Genomic DNA, 14,636 nt, shown 5'->3' on the forward strand with positions numbered 1-14,636 from the left:
TTTCATAATATATGTAAGCTGAGCCACTGCCACGCTGTGTGTTTAAACTCACACGGTGATGTATGTCAATTATTTCTAAATAAAACTGAAAAAAAAAAAAGGAGTAGCTGCTCAGTGGACAACCAACAGTGACTGCTACATGGGAGAATCTGACACATTTTCACAACAAAGTATCTGGGTTTCTGAAAATCTACACAACAGGTGAACAAATGACATTTACCTGGGCTCCTTTAAGTATTACTGATTTTGCCAAACATGCGTTCTCTATACCTATGCCTCACCCGCCTATGTATTTCTTGTTAAAGAGGTTTAGTGGACTTCATAAAATGACCTCCTCCAGAAACACAGGGTTCACGAGAGACATAAAGTAAATCTGAGGCAAAGATCCAACCTTATCCTTCTACCCTGTTTTAGTTCTCCCTACATTCTAGCTTAACCATGCCCAACACTTCATTTTTTTTTAACACTTCATTTTTAAAAGGAGGTGACGAATTCCCCCAGGCCAGGTCAGACCCCTGTGCTTTCAGACCCTCATCCCACTTCCCGTAAGAGTTATTACGTTTACAAGTTTCTCAGTGAAGATGATTAAGTATCTGTCTCCCATAGAAAGGCAAATCGAGGTAAGTCCTATATTTTCAGAATGAAGAAAACTTCTCCAATGGTTCTCAATGAGAGAAACCTCCCCGTGGGTCTCACTGTCCGGTGTTCCACCACTTTCCAAACCTAAAGCAATCACTGGTAAGGGAGTGGAATTATCATGACCAATACTAATAAAGGGACAGGCCCACGACCAATTTTTGTGGACTTTGAGATCCCTGGTGCCTGGCACAGAGTAAGTAGGCACTCAAAAGAATATCCACTGAATGAGTGGATAAATCCACCATATCCCTCATTTCCTCACCATAAATTTTTCTTAATTCCCTGCTGAAGAGTTCACGGCTTCCCTTATATGGCAAATCCTGTCCCCCACCACCACCACCACCAAAAAAAAAAAAAGCATAAGGGCTAAGAAATATCTGTCCTTAAGTATTTTAGGTCGAGAAGGGCAAGAACGAGTGGCACAGAAACTCTGGCTGAATTGAAACAGTTTGAAAAAAATCTGAGATCTCGGACGTCACTCCTGCAACCATCACTGATTTTTTTCTGTCCTAGAACATGATACCATCAGTGTTTAAAAGCCTTGGTCTCCCATTCAGTACATTATCATGAAGAAAAGAGGAATTTATTTTTTAAACTTAACAAATTGACATTTCCTAAATCAATGAAAAGTTTTCTGCATGATTCAATATTAACAGTTAATAAAAATCTATCCATTGGCAGTGGTATAGGAAAAAACCTCTTCTGAGGTGATAAATCACACAGATAGCAATTCAAGCAGGGCCTGTCATTAGTGTATTAGGGGGAAAATCCATAGATGATGCATAGTCATTCACAGACCATCCACAGGTCTTCTGTCCTCAAGCTCGTAACTCCCGTTAAGTATCAAATATCATTAAACTTTACCAAATATTGCTCGGCACATAGACTCACAAAAAAACAAAAAACCAATTTGTGGATGCCCGCTATTTAAGACATCTAGCTCACTAATTGCAAAATCTATAGGAAAGTCTGCACAGCATCAAAGCCTTGGTTGATCCTATGAGCAGTTCTAAATGAAAAACCGTCTCGATTGCAAGTAAATAAAGCACTTAATGCACAGTTTCTGCCTCTATGCTCTTTCTCCTGTGGGTTTTGAAAATGACCTTCCTGTAAGCATCAAGGACTATAACTTTTAGATAAAGAAACTTGTTCCTATTTTAAGTCTATGTCAGGTTCATTCGCCTATAGCCCACAGTTTTTCAAAAGCAGAGGAAAAAGTAATCCAGAATTTAAAAAAAAAAAAAAAAAAAAGTCCTGGTTCCAGAATGAAGTTCCCTGTCAGCCTGCCTTGGGCCTTAGGTGGAGAAGCAGAGATTAAAGAGTCAGTATTCTTTTTCATGTTTCATCTGCCAGTTTTGTGAATGTAGAAAGGAAACCAGTGGCTACAGCTAAGCACCCAACTGCGGTATTAAGTAGAAAGGTGTGATTCTAGCGCACCCCCCCCCCACTTGCACACTCTCCACATTAGTGAATTCAGAAATAATATTCGAGTTCCTGAGAGACAGCACCCCCCTCTCCATTCTCTGCAGCCACTGGTGAAGGTACCTCCCGGACGGGTGAATGGCGCCGCAGATGCGTCCTCGTATCGCCATGACGATAATGAAGCTCTTTGTTCAGCCGTGTGAATGTGAAGTGTGCAATCTCCGATGATCTCACCATTTCCTATTTATTCTATACTTACCTGAATACGCCAAGTATTGCAGCTTTTTAATGCATATGCAAGCCACTAAAATGTCCTTTTGTGAGACACTTCGCTAAAAGACCGCTTTTGATATGTGTTCTTCATCTCCTCTCCAAACTGAATTAGACTGCTTCCTTCTTTTTAAGACACAAGTAACTCACTATTTAGATTCTTTGGCTTTGATTTGGTAGAACAGCCCAACAGGAAGAGACCATGTTCTCTTTTTTTCTCCATATTTCTGAAGGCAAACTTGTACTGATTTGTTTTGATTTACTAACAGAATTATGTTCCTGCCACAGACACAGGCTTCCTTTATGTCCTCTCAATCATCGGTCTATTTCTGGGGACAGAGTTTTCCCGAGGAAAACTGAAATCCCTCTGTTGGTGGCTGTGTGCAGAGCCATGGATGTGTGCCTGGGCGAGAGCTCCTGGGGGTTGGGGGAGAGGAGCTCCCCTCTAGGCCGCGCGCTCCTTGTACGCCACCGGTAAGCTCAAACCAGGAGACCGGGTGACATTTTTTAAAGATATTCAAGAAAACTGAACACCCCGTCTTTTGTGGGGCAAGTGTGTATTTGACATAATGGCTCACGTGTCCTAAAAAATCGGAAGTTCCCTGCAGTTTTCTTTTAAGTGAAGCCTATGGGTCACGCCCTTCGCAATCAGGGGTGGGTGGGACCTTGACGCTAAATAGCCCCAAACTGTCAAACCAGCAGCACTGGAGCGATCCAACCAGGAGCGTTTACATCTCCTTGTTCTATTCTTCTCACAAGCGTGGGGCCACCCTGTCCTCCAAAGAGCACAGCCTGCAACTCAAAGGCAGCCTTAGCTTGGAACCTGGGGTGGTGCCGAGGGCAGCTACTTGGCTCCTCTTGGAGCAACAGCAGCCGAGAACAACTGGTCCCACCCTAGACTTCCAGCGAGAGGAACAAGTTCTCACGGGGTAGCAGAGGTGCTCAGAATTACACCTGGGACCACTCGAGATTATAAGTGAACCTGGGGAAAACGTACCCATCCTCTCCATATCTTCTTGAGTGCCCTGTAAAATCTCGGTAAAGGCCCCTCCGATGTTGCGAGATCCCTGAATGAAAACGAATTCCTATGGCACAACTTGAAAGACATAATTCTAGAGATGTTATGATATGATGGGTGAATCCAGTGAGGGGAACACGGGCTGCTCTACCCGAAGTTTCAGACACCAAAAAGTAAACTTTGAGATAAATCAAAGAGAAGATGCCAGGTTTCATGTTAAAAGTACTCACACCATATCCCGGTACAGAGCTAAAAATATGACCCGCATATAAATTTTCTCTCTCTCTGCTTCCTCTCTTTTTGGTTTGAGCACACTGTTATGAACTTCCTCTGCAGCTCATTGGTTTGATGACTCTATCTCTTTTCAAGGGACAATTAGCTATTTTTTTAAGGACTTCCATATCAAGCAACTCACATCGTGCCTTTTTCAGAGTTTCCCCACAAAAGAGATTTTAGGAAATAGCCTGACACAATCATTCTCTCACTTTTCCCCCAATATCGAAAGCTAAAAGTCACAAATAAAAACAACAGCCACTGGATTAAAGAGAATTGAAAAAGTTCTTGTGTTTTTTCAAGTTGTCTAATTTATTACAAACTAAAAATCTCTTTCAAACTGGCACCAAAGTGGCTTTTCTTCTTGAGCTGATTAGGACCACATGAGCTCAGGAAAAGCTGTCAGATCCTGCCTCTGGCGCAGCTGGAATGATCCAACTGATTTGCCAGTATGATTTTTTTTTTTTTTTTTAAAGAAAGAAGCTTCATCCCCAAGTCATAAATGTATATTCTGGAGCCCCAAGCAAAAATTATTCCTGTTCATTCTAAAAGAAGCAAAATTCCATTGTGACTCCTTTATATGGGACCTCCCAGAAAACCAATACAACCAGGGCAGTATTTGAGTGACCATTTCCCGCTGTAGTAGGAGCTAACTCAGTGCCTTCTCTCTCCCTGTCTGGCTTGCCACTGACACATGGAGGTCTCCTTCAGGAAGTCCTCAGGGAATCGCCATGATCTAGGTCCAGGCCGGAGGGTGTCTTTACCTCTTCCGAACCACTGTCAGTCTGGCCCGGGGCAAATGAATGTTGTCGGTGAAACTTTTCTCCAACTGACCACAATGGGCTCCCAGATCTGTTTGTGGCATTGACCACAGCAAGCTAAGGCATTCAAGTAGCTGCCTGACCCCCCAAGGAGTCGGGGGCGGGGGGCTCCCGTTCCTTGGGGGTCCTTCCACAATACAATACGTCCTCATGTGGCCACCTGCCAAGCCTGCCTCTCCCAAGTAGGTCTGCTCTCTTTGCTAGATGGCCTTTGGCCAGGGGATGAGGAAGGCTGCACTCCTGGCCATGCTAAATTTGTATTTCTTCTTGGGAAACAGAGTCCTGTAGCCTTAGCTCCAGAAGACAAGGCCACATTCTGAGTCTTTCAGCCCCTTTCACTGCACGTAGGCGGAGCTCACTGGGGAGGGAGATGCTTTGCTGGCCGTACATTTCAGAATTGAGATTTTGTTTCTCTCTTTGTTTAGAAGTAAGAGAAAGTATTATAAGGAATGGGGGTGGGGGGATCTTTACATTGATTCTACAAATTCTAACTTAACTTTGGAATTCCTTTCTCACTTTGCCCCTTTCTGTGCACTCCACCCTGGAGATAACGTTTTCACTTTGCCTACCTACGTATGGTCAAAGTCCGGTCCGGTCCGGAATCCCCAGCCGGACTGGGCCGATGTCAACTACTATCTCAGTGTTGTCTCCATGTGGGATTTTGAAAAGGGGTCTCTCGGTCTCCTTGCCCTTGTTATAAAAGTACCAGATCCGTCTGAAATTATTCCTTACTCCAGATACACAGCAGATAGGATTAGACACCAACCGCTGACTGGGTGCTGTAAGTTTCTCTGTGTGAAGATAGTGGGCAGAACTTCATAACCCGTCATTCCTCTATTAATAGTTAACCAGGTTGAGAGGATTTGAATAAAAGCACATCTTGTTGCATGCAACAACGGTTTGACAGAAGAGCTGTATGGCAGAGTGAGTATTTCACTGCTTTCAGCCTCACCACGCAGTTTTGTAGCCTGGGAACCCATGCATGCAGAATGGCACAACTTACAATCGCCGACAAAAGGAGAGTACAATGCTACCTGTGGAGCCTCGCCACCGAGAGAAGATGACAGTTCCGGGCCTTAAAAATACCCTAAACTGTTGAATGGCCTCAGAGTAGAGCTTGCCCCTATTTGAAGCGCTCATCAAAGCGAATCTTTCTCGAGCAACTGTGAAGACATAATTATTAAATTTAACAAGCGTCCTTTTGGTGCATTGTGAGGAAAAGGAAGAATAGGAGGAAAGCATCGGTGCTTCTGTGTTTACGGACAGAGGACGTGGAGGGAGATTTGTGATCACTTTTAGAGCCGGGAAGAGCAGCTCAGACGCGACGGGATGAGCTTCAACGGCCTCAAAATGCGGCTCTTCTCCAAAGTGACTTCCTTTTACCCATCCAGCTCCCCCCCCCCCAAAAAAAATCAAAATGTACTTCATGAAACTATTGTATATGAAGCACTTATTAGCCGTAATTAAATGGACAATATGAATTTACTACGTCTTTAGGACTCTGGCTTGTTCTGGTTTAGAGCAAGATGATTAATGCAAATACATATTACTTGAGATAACCATTTAGCAGCTAATTTAGCCAAATTTATTACAGCAGTTAGAGGTTTTTCATTTTAGCAGACGGAGACAAGGACATGCCAAAAAGTGGGCAACGTGGACGAGTGCACACTGCCCTCTAGTGGCCAACCAGCCGGCGCGCTTTCGGGGGTGTGGAGTCCCTGCGATCCCCAGCCAAGTAATAACCGCAGGTTTTTCACATTTCCGGCATCCTTTGAAACCACTCCTTTCCATAGCACTTTATTTCAGGGGATGATTTACTGCGCTTTCCCCCTTTTACTAGCTCAGGAGTACCCAGATACAAATCAAATCAATTTCAACTTGGCAAGATTTTGGTTAAAGTATCATTTTTAACATCTGCATTTTAAAGCTCTCCTTCAGTGGGTATTTAATGGCACCGTTTCACATTACTGATTGTTTTTACTTGTTCCTTCATTTGGGGCCATATTTCAGAGCGTGTGTGGAGCTGTCACTCTGTTTGGCTCTAGCCAAGTCAATTCCGTGCCTCCCTTAGGCCAGGGTTTCTCCCTGACTTGGTCGGGGGATTTATTTTGTTCCAACAGTCAGTAAAGTCTCACCAGAATTTCCCCTGATTGACCAATGTAAATTTTGTTCATACGCGGACTATAAATTCTGTTAGACAAGATCAAAGGGAACAGATGTAGGAGGACACTGGTTGATACTGCTTGCACTGAGGTGAAATGATCAAAGACAGGGTAAAGCATCTTCGGAACCATTCAAATATCTGGGATCTCAAAGAGATCTACCTCGCAGCTATGAATAAATCACATACAGATTTTCCTTTGTTAGCGTCTGACGTCAAACCCATTGACAATATCCACACCACATTAGGTATTCTGTGAGCCAACAAGATTTGTAGTCCTTTTATTCTTCCTTTCACACCATGGCTGCCCAAAACGGAATAAAGTCCTGCTACAAATGCTAGTAACCCTCGCTCCACTGAATTGTTGATTTTATTTGTCCTACTAATGGCATTCTACATTAAGCATACAGAAGGGCACCCCTGGCTTAGTGTGGGACACCCCCCTTTCAAAGCTTGCCGTTTTACCGAGATGATAATCATTTGGTCCCCATCTTAATACACAATGCCTTCTGTTTTGTTCTTTTTCCCCCAGTGCTGAATAAGGGCCAGTGTGTGACGAAGTACTATCGTTGGATGCAGAAGAATGGAGGATATATTTGGATACAGTCTAGTGCCACCATAGCTATTAATGCCAAGAACGCAAATGAGAAGAATATCATCTGGGTGAATTATCTTCTTAGGTATATTTTCTAATTCTTTTTCATTTCTGTGTCAGTTATAAAATATGCAGCCCATGGTTAATAGCTGACATGTCTTATTATCTTTTGGCAGTATCTGGTGTGGAAATATGTGGAAATTCTGCTTTTCCTTCCACAAGATTCAAAGAAATATGGAAAGATCAGAGCAATGTTGGAGGGGACTTCCAGGGCAGACTCACAACATTTTTAGTAATTCTTGGTCTGTCAACATTTGGGCAGCTCTGCAGAGGTTGCTTTGGTTTCCCCCACAAATGGTCAGGCTAGAAAAAAAAAAAAAAAGGTTACAGACTTTTGCCGACAGATGAAGCATTCAAGAGGCACCTCCTTCTCCCCACCCCATAAACCTACACTCGTGCATTCCAGTCCTTGAGAAAATTAAGCAAAAGGGCATGGGGAAAAAGTGGCAGGGTTCATTATATCCCTCCTGTATCCCATCCCTTTGAAACCTTAAGCATATTACACAGCATTTGATTCCCTAGGCATTCAAGTTTTGGTAAGCCAAGTGGGCTGCTTTGTCGGAATCAAGGCAATATCGGTATATAAATGAAAGCAATCTTCTTTTGCCTCAAGCCATGGAACTTTGGTATAGTTTTACTGCTATTTTGATGTGCCCTCCCAATTTACATCCATTAATGAGGCCAGGCTCAACAAGCTTCCTAAACTCTAGTCTGCGACCCCTCTTCTCTCTCCTTCCTCATCTCTCTCCTTCCTCATCCAAAGCGTTTTGCCTTTGGAGTCAACCAAGCAAAAAGAAAACCAAGACCTTGGTTGGGCTGCTTCTGGGGGCAAAATTTCCTGGAGGTCTTCCACCGTTTCCGTCATGAAACTATGAGAATGCTCGCAGCCTGGCTGCCTCCCGTCACTGTCATTCCAATTTTTGGCTTCTCTCGGCCTAAAGCCACCAAGCAGAACCCAACACGTGGTCTGAATAGGAACGCTTCCAGTAGGTCTTATGAATGGAAGTTGGTGCCCTTTGGCTGATAATCTAGACAGGGAGTACCTGAATCCCATTTTTCTCGGAGACAGCCAAATGGAGCCGAGATGCTGACAACCATGGCTCATCAGCACACTGACCCTTCAGAGTGTGTTCACGTACATTGGTGATGACTTGAAGGCATGAATGTGCTTGCTACCAATAGCATATCAATCAGACACTAATGATTATTGCTCTAGAGAGGGCCTTAATGTGCACCACTTAAAAGAGTCTTCATTTATCTACTTTCTTTTTCCTTTTCTGACCTCTTCGACGCTACAGTAATTCTCTCCAAAGGTCCAAGTATGTGTATTTAATGTGGCTTTCTCCGAGGCCTGATTTTCATGTGAACTTTCTCCTGTGTTCGTGATATACTCAAGATGAGTTCTGATGCCAAGGAATCCTTTTACAAAGAGGTTTATGAAACAGTGGCTATGTGTAATGCAGGTTATAAAAACTCACATGCCAAAGAGAAACCAGAATAAGGTATTGTGGCATGAACATTTCTTTTGCTAGTCAAAAATGGCGTCGCGCCAAGGAGACCCATTATTACTAGAAATCAGGCATTAGCAACAGGAACGCCACAGACTGGAAGATAATCTGTCCCCCATGCTGATGGAACACAGTACACTGAAGTCATCTGTACACTTGGCCACTCCCATTCAGGGAGATGATTTCTTGCTGTCTGGATCTTTCCTACTGCTTCATCCCTCTCAGGACTTCTGACTCTGCCCCCAAGTGGAAGGAATGAGAAGGGTTAAGGAGAGATCAGTCCATGAAATTTTGGATCAACACCACTGATCTGGCCTGGGACCAAATGTACAAGCTCCTAAGTGTTTGGTGGTTCTAGTCCATCTAATTCCATAGGGAGAGGACTGAAGTAGTCTGGGTACCAAAGACAAGTTTTCAGGCTCAAGAGTCTCAATCTCAGACACGGTAGACCTGTGTCAGCTGACCCAAAGACCCACCCTGAGTTCAGGGGGAGAAGTCTACAAGCTGGGTGACAAGTGACTTGTGAACCCCCATCTGGACCAGAGGAGACTAACGCAGATGGGCATTAGCAGAGGAAACCACCACGTCTGCCATTTCACTGGCATCACTTCTAGAGGCTAAAGATCTAAAAGAAAAAGATGTGGCCTTGGCAAAACAGCAACTATTGAATATTAGCAAAAGAGTAACTTACTAAAGTTTCTTTCCCACATTTCCTTTCCTTTGTTCTTCCCTGAGCAATATTTTCATTTTCTCAAAACCCTCACTTCTGGGTCATTCAGGCCTCTCGTTCCCCATTCTGAAATGACTGCTCTTCTCCTCTTCTCTCACGTGCCGGTAGAATTAGGGACTCCAGAGTGTTCAGAGACTGAGAGTCTAAGGCCACCTTCCCACCATTAGTCTCATCTCATTATCTAGAGAAAGCTCTGCCCCTGAAGCTGATTCACACTAAGGAGTAAATGCCTGATAATCCATCGTGGTGAATTAACCCTCCCCGCGACACCGGCCGCTTTAGAGCAGTTACTGAAACAGTGACTCTCAAATATAGGGATTTCACTAGAGATTAGCAGATGAATCGGTAATCATCATCTGGTCGGCTAGCCATCCTGGAGGGTAGAAGAGGCATTTTCCACTTTGAGGCAAGACGGCTTTCTTTGTGTCTTGAGATTACAGTAGCCCACATTTGCTAGTACATTGGGCTGGCCTTGAAGGTGGCATTTCTAGAAGATAGCTAGCTCAAACTGACCAAACACACACTCTTTTTCCAGAAGAGGCCTGTTTCAGAATTAAAAATAGAACAAAAATTAAGCACATTTGTGCAGATGGGGTTAGATCCATTCTGTTAGGGCCTCTTTCACACTGGGACTCTCCCCACTGCAATCAGAGTTCCAGCTTAACAAGCCACAGGTGTACACCACATGAACGGCTGAAAATGTGATTGTAATGGGTGTGTTGACAGTTCAGTAGCCATAATCCATGCATCCCAAGGTGCACCTGTGCATCTGTCAGATCATTAGGCGCCAAGGGCTCGGCACACCGCCCCCACCCTCAGTAGCTCTGGAGCCATCTGAGCAGCTGAGAAGCTCCATCAAGGACCCAAGACAAGGGTACTGAGGCAATGGACTCATTAGGAGCCCAAGAGGAGATAGGGCACACCAGGAGGTATGGGAAGGAATAGCTGAGAGTACTTCTCCCCCCGCCCCCCCCCCCCCCCCCCCGCATGTGTTAGACTGGGAGGAACGTCAAGCAGCGCAATGCCCTGGTCCCCGGCGCCACCTGATTATTTAAAAGCGTTTTAGTGGCTTTCCTGTGGCATTTGGGTATTCAGCCCTCGTGGCAGGGTGCAGCTGCACCCCAGCACAGCAAATCCCAGCCTCAGGAGAAGTCCCATAAGGACCTAAGAAATGGCTTCTCGCGTAGTCTTTTAAACTCTCTAAGCTCCAGAAGTTTGGGGCCAGGAGGTGGGGGGCGGGGGGGAGATGGTCAAAAGCAAACCGTGGAGAAGGGGTGTCCGCCCTCCTGATAAATGCCTCCCTCGCCCGCAGTAATCCCGAGTACAAGGACACACCCATGGATATCGCACAGCTCCCCCACCTGCCGGAGAAAACTTCGGAATCTTCGGAGACATCCGACTCTGAATCAGACTCTAAAGATACCTCAGGTATTACAGGTATTCCTCCTTCTCCATGTTCTACGCTCACGGCTGCCCTGCGCAAACACCAGGGGTGGGGGCGGCCCCAGGGCCACCATCGGAGCCGGGCGGAGAAACCATTACATGGGATGCAGACACATAGGTCGCATCAAATCGATACTGAGTCTCTCTCTCTCTCTGTACATCCGTGTGTGTGTTAATGTATCACCACATACATCTGTGCACACACATATGTACGTGGCATCTATACACACATACATATGTATGGTAAGGGAGGTACTTATACACAAAAACGCATTATTCTATAATATAACCCCAACATGCCTGTACATATACAAGTCTACAGACAGCCTGCTTGATTTGGCAATCACTCGGTGTCAGCCCTCCACTGGCCACACAGGAGTCCTGCCCTGACTTCACAGCCAGCTTTGGCCTCTTTACCAGAAGCAGTAGCCAGTTTATTTCGCTACCTCTAAGACAGTCTGTACCTTTGAGCCCTAGATACTCACATCTTTCCCGAATTGGGGCTGAGCCTCCAAAGCAGGAGACTTAAGGGCATAGGTAAGGGGTTCTTTGGAAAGCAGACTTTCTGGTAGTTCTTTGGGGCCCGGGAAAGTTAATTGAAAAATCTACTTTCCCTCCAATCCCCAGCCCCCATTCCACAGACACGCTTAGGGCCAGGGAGCACAGAACTCACGGAGTTTTACAGCTGCAAAGAATCCTTTTTTTTTTTTTTTTAATTTTTATTTATTTATGATAGTCACAGAGAGAGAGAGAGAGAGAGAGGCAGAGACATAGGCAGAGGGAGAAGCAGGCTCCATGCACCGGACGCCTGATGTGGGATTCGATCCCAGGTCTCCAGGATTGTGCCCTGGGCCAAAGGCAGGCACCAAATTGCTGCGCCACCCAGGGATCCCAGAATCCTAAGCCTCTTCTGACCCAACGTCTTCCACAGAAATTAAGTAGTTCCGTGATTTGTCTAAGGTTGCAGGACAGCCCGCCTTCCAGAAGCATCACAGCAGAGCCACAAAATCAGCATCATCCCTAAATGTCCTGAGTTGTGTTACTGGGAGAATCTATCTCCCTCTAATGTGCCAGGTGGCTAGGGGTCCCCCACCACCACCACCCTTCCATCCTTAGGGGCACCTGCTCTCCAGGCTTGTAGGCCCATATCCCTCTACTCTAGACAGAGCTTCCGGGAAGCGGAAGGAGGTGTAAAGCGCAGAGGATCTTGATTGTTTTCCTACCCTAAGCTGAATTCATTTGACAGTTCTTTACTAGGGCAGAAGTTCCAGAATAGACACGCTCTGCGCCTTATTTACCTACCAACATAGCAGGGAACAAAAAACGACAACAATCCCACCACCCGCCCGGTGGAGCCTGTACTGTAGTCGGGGGAAGAGATCAAGGTGAATGAGAATAAGCAGCACCTGATTCCCTGCACGGCTAAGTGCTCCAGAGAGAAAAACAGGAATAAGGAGTGTGGTTTTCAATCATGGACAAATATGCACCAACGGAAAGTGCAGACGTCTGTAGAAAGCCACCTTGCACACCACCGTGTTTCTGGGTCGCTAGCCTCTCATTGCAGATCATGGGCTCTGATGCCCCGAGTTTTTTTTTTTTTTTTTTTTTTTTTTTTGCTTGCAGGACTTCTCAAAGGTTAGCGTGCCAAACGATCGCCCGGGGATCTTGCTGAAATACAGAATCCGATTTAGCAGGCTTGGGTGGAAAGCTGGGACTGTGCATGTGTAACGCGCCCACACTCCCAGAGGGAGAGAGCCCGGGCTCTAGGTAGCGCAGGTGGGGGAGCGGCTCAGGGGGGCCAACACCCCGCCCCCCCCCAGCAGGTGCGCCTGCGTCCTGCCCTGCTAACGAGGTGTCTCTTGTCTCCCCCCCCCCCCCCCCCCCGCCACCACCCCCGGCCGCCGGCCCCACGCAGAGGACAACGAGAATTCCAAGTCCGACGAGAAGGGCAACCAGTCCGAGAACAGCGAGGACCCGGAGCCCGACCGGAAGAAGTCGGGCAGCGCGTGCGACAACGACATGCACTGCAACGACGACGGGCACAGCTCCAGCAACCCCGACAGCCGCGACAGCGACGACAGCTTCGAGCACTCGGACTTCGAGAGCGCCAAGGCGGGCGAGGACGGCTTCGGCGCGCTGGGCCCCATGCAGATCAAGGTGGAGCGCTACGTGGAGAGCGAGTCGGACCTGCGGCTGCAGAACTGCGAGTCGCTCACGTCCGACAGCGCCAAGGACTCGGACAGCGCGGGCGAGGCGGGCGCGCAGGCCCCCGGCAAGCACCAGAAGCGCAAGAAGCGGCGGAAACGGCAGAAGGGCGGCAGCGCCAGCAGGCGGCGCCTGTCGAGCGCGTCGAGCCCCGGCGGCCTGGACGCGGGCCTCGTGGAGCCGCCGCGCCTGCTGGCCTCCCCCAACAGTGCCTCGGTGCTCAAGATCAAGACGGAGATCGCCGAGCCCATCAACTTCGACAACGACAGCAGCATCTGGAACTACCCGCCCAACCGCGAGATCTCCAGGAACGAGTCCCCCTACAGCATGACCAAGCCCCCCAGCGCCGAGCACTTCCCGTCGCCGCAGGGGGGCGGCGGCGGCGGCGGCGGCGCGGGGCTGCACGTGGCCATCCCCGACTCGGTCCTCACCCCGCCGGGCGCCGACGGCGCGGCCGCGCGCAAGACTCAGTTCGGCGCGGCGGCCCCCGCGGCCCTGGCCCCCGTCGCCTCCGACCCGCTGTCGCCCCCGCTCTCGGCGTCCCCGCGGGACAAGCACCCCGGGGGGGGCGGCGGCGGCGGGGGGGGCGGCGGCGGCGGCGGCGCGGGGGGGGGCGGCGCGGGGGGCGGCGGCGCGGGGGGCGGCCCCAGCGCCGCCAACTCCCTGCTGTACACTGGGGACCTGGAGGCGCTGCAGAGGTTGCAGGCGGGCAACGTCGTGCTCCCGCTGGTGCACAGGGTGACGGGGACCCTGGCCGCCACCAGCACGGCGGCGCAGAGGGTCTACACCACCGGCACCATCCGCTACGCGCCCGCAGAGGTGACCCTGGCCATGCAGGGCAACCTGCTGCCCAACGCGCACGCTGTTAACTTCGTGGACGTTAACAGCCCCGGCTTCGGCCTCGACCCCAAGACGCCCATGGAGATGCTCTACCACCACGTGCACCGGCTCAACATGTCGGGACCGTTCGGGGGCGCCGTGAGCGCCGCCAGCCTGACGCAGATGCCCGCCGGCAACGTGTTCACCACGGCCGAGGGACTCTTCTCCACGCTGCCCTTCCCCGTCTACAGCAACGGCATCCACGCGGCACAGACTCTGGAGCGCAAGGAGGACTGAGGCGCCGCGCCCGCCCCGGGCCCGCGCAGCGCAGCGCAGCGCAGCGTCGCGTCTTCGTTTAGACCTTTTGATTCCAGCACTTTGAACCCGGGCCGGCCAGCGTCCTCTCAACACCGCGGGCCCCCGCACCCCCTTCTTTCTTTACCTTGACTTATTCTTTCCCGTACAGATATTGTTTATTTTTTGCCTTCGGAGAGTCAGATGACCCGTTGCCTGCCGTTTTGTCTTCTCCCGAGATGTGTGTTGGGTTGTTTCGCTTTCCTTTGCATCTTTATTAAGATGCCTTTAATGTGTATATGCCTCTGCCATAGAATACTCAGTCTTGTGGTCAAGAGATTTCTCAAGTGACAACCATCGGGTTTCTTCACCAAGATC

At 48.4% G+C, this 14,636-nt stretch overlaps 1 protein-coding gene across 13 annotated transcripts in view; it reads left to right on the top strand.

The window, feature by feature from the left end:
* NPAS3 (neuronal PAS domain protein 3) overlaps positions 1 to 14,373 on the top strand; it is an 832,714-nt gene extending 818,341 nt beyond the window's left edge. For 10 of the 13 annotated variants that reach the window (XM_072761402.1, XM_072761394.1, XM_072761391.1 and 7 more), the window contains 3 exons: positions 7,137 to 7,284; positions 10,810 to 10,934; positions 12,856 to 14,373. In XM_072761402.1, the coding sequence (XP_072617503.1) occupies positions 7,137 to 7,284; positions 10,810 to 10,934; positions 12,856 to 14,261 (1,679 nt within the window). In that variant the 3' untranslated portion in view covers positions 14,262 to 14,373. The remainder of the gene's footprint in view (positions 1 to 7,136; positions 7,285 to 10,809; positions 10,935 to 12,855) is intronic. The other 3 variants (XM_072761396.1, XM_072761390.1, XM_072761392.1) reach the window with 1 other exon arrangement.
* The last annotated feature ends 263 nt before the right edge of the window (positions 14,374 to 14,636 follow it).

This window comes from Vulpes vulpes, chromosome 6, assembly GCF_048418805.1.
Source record: "Vulpes vulpes isolate BD-2025 chromosome 6, VulVul3, whole genome shotgun sequence".
Lineage (NCBI taxonomy): Eukaryota > Metazoa > Chordata > Mammalia > Carnivora > Canidae > Vulpes > Vulpes vulpes.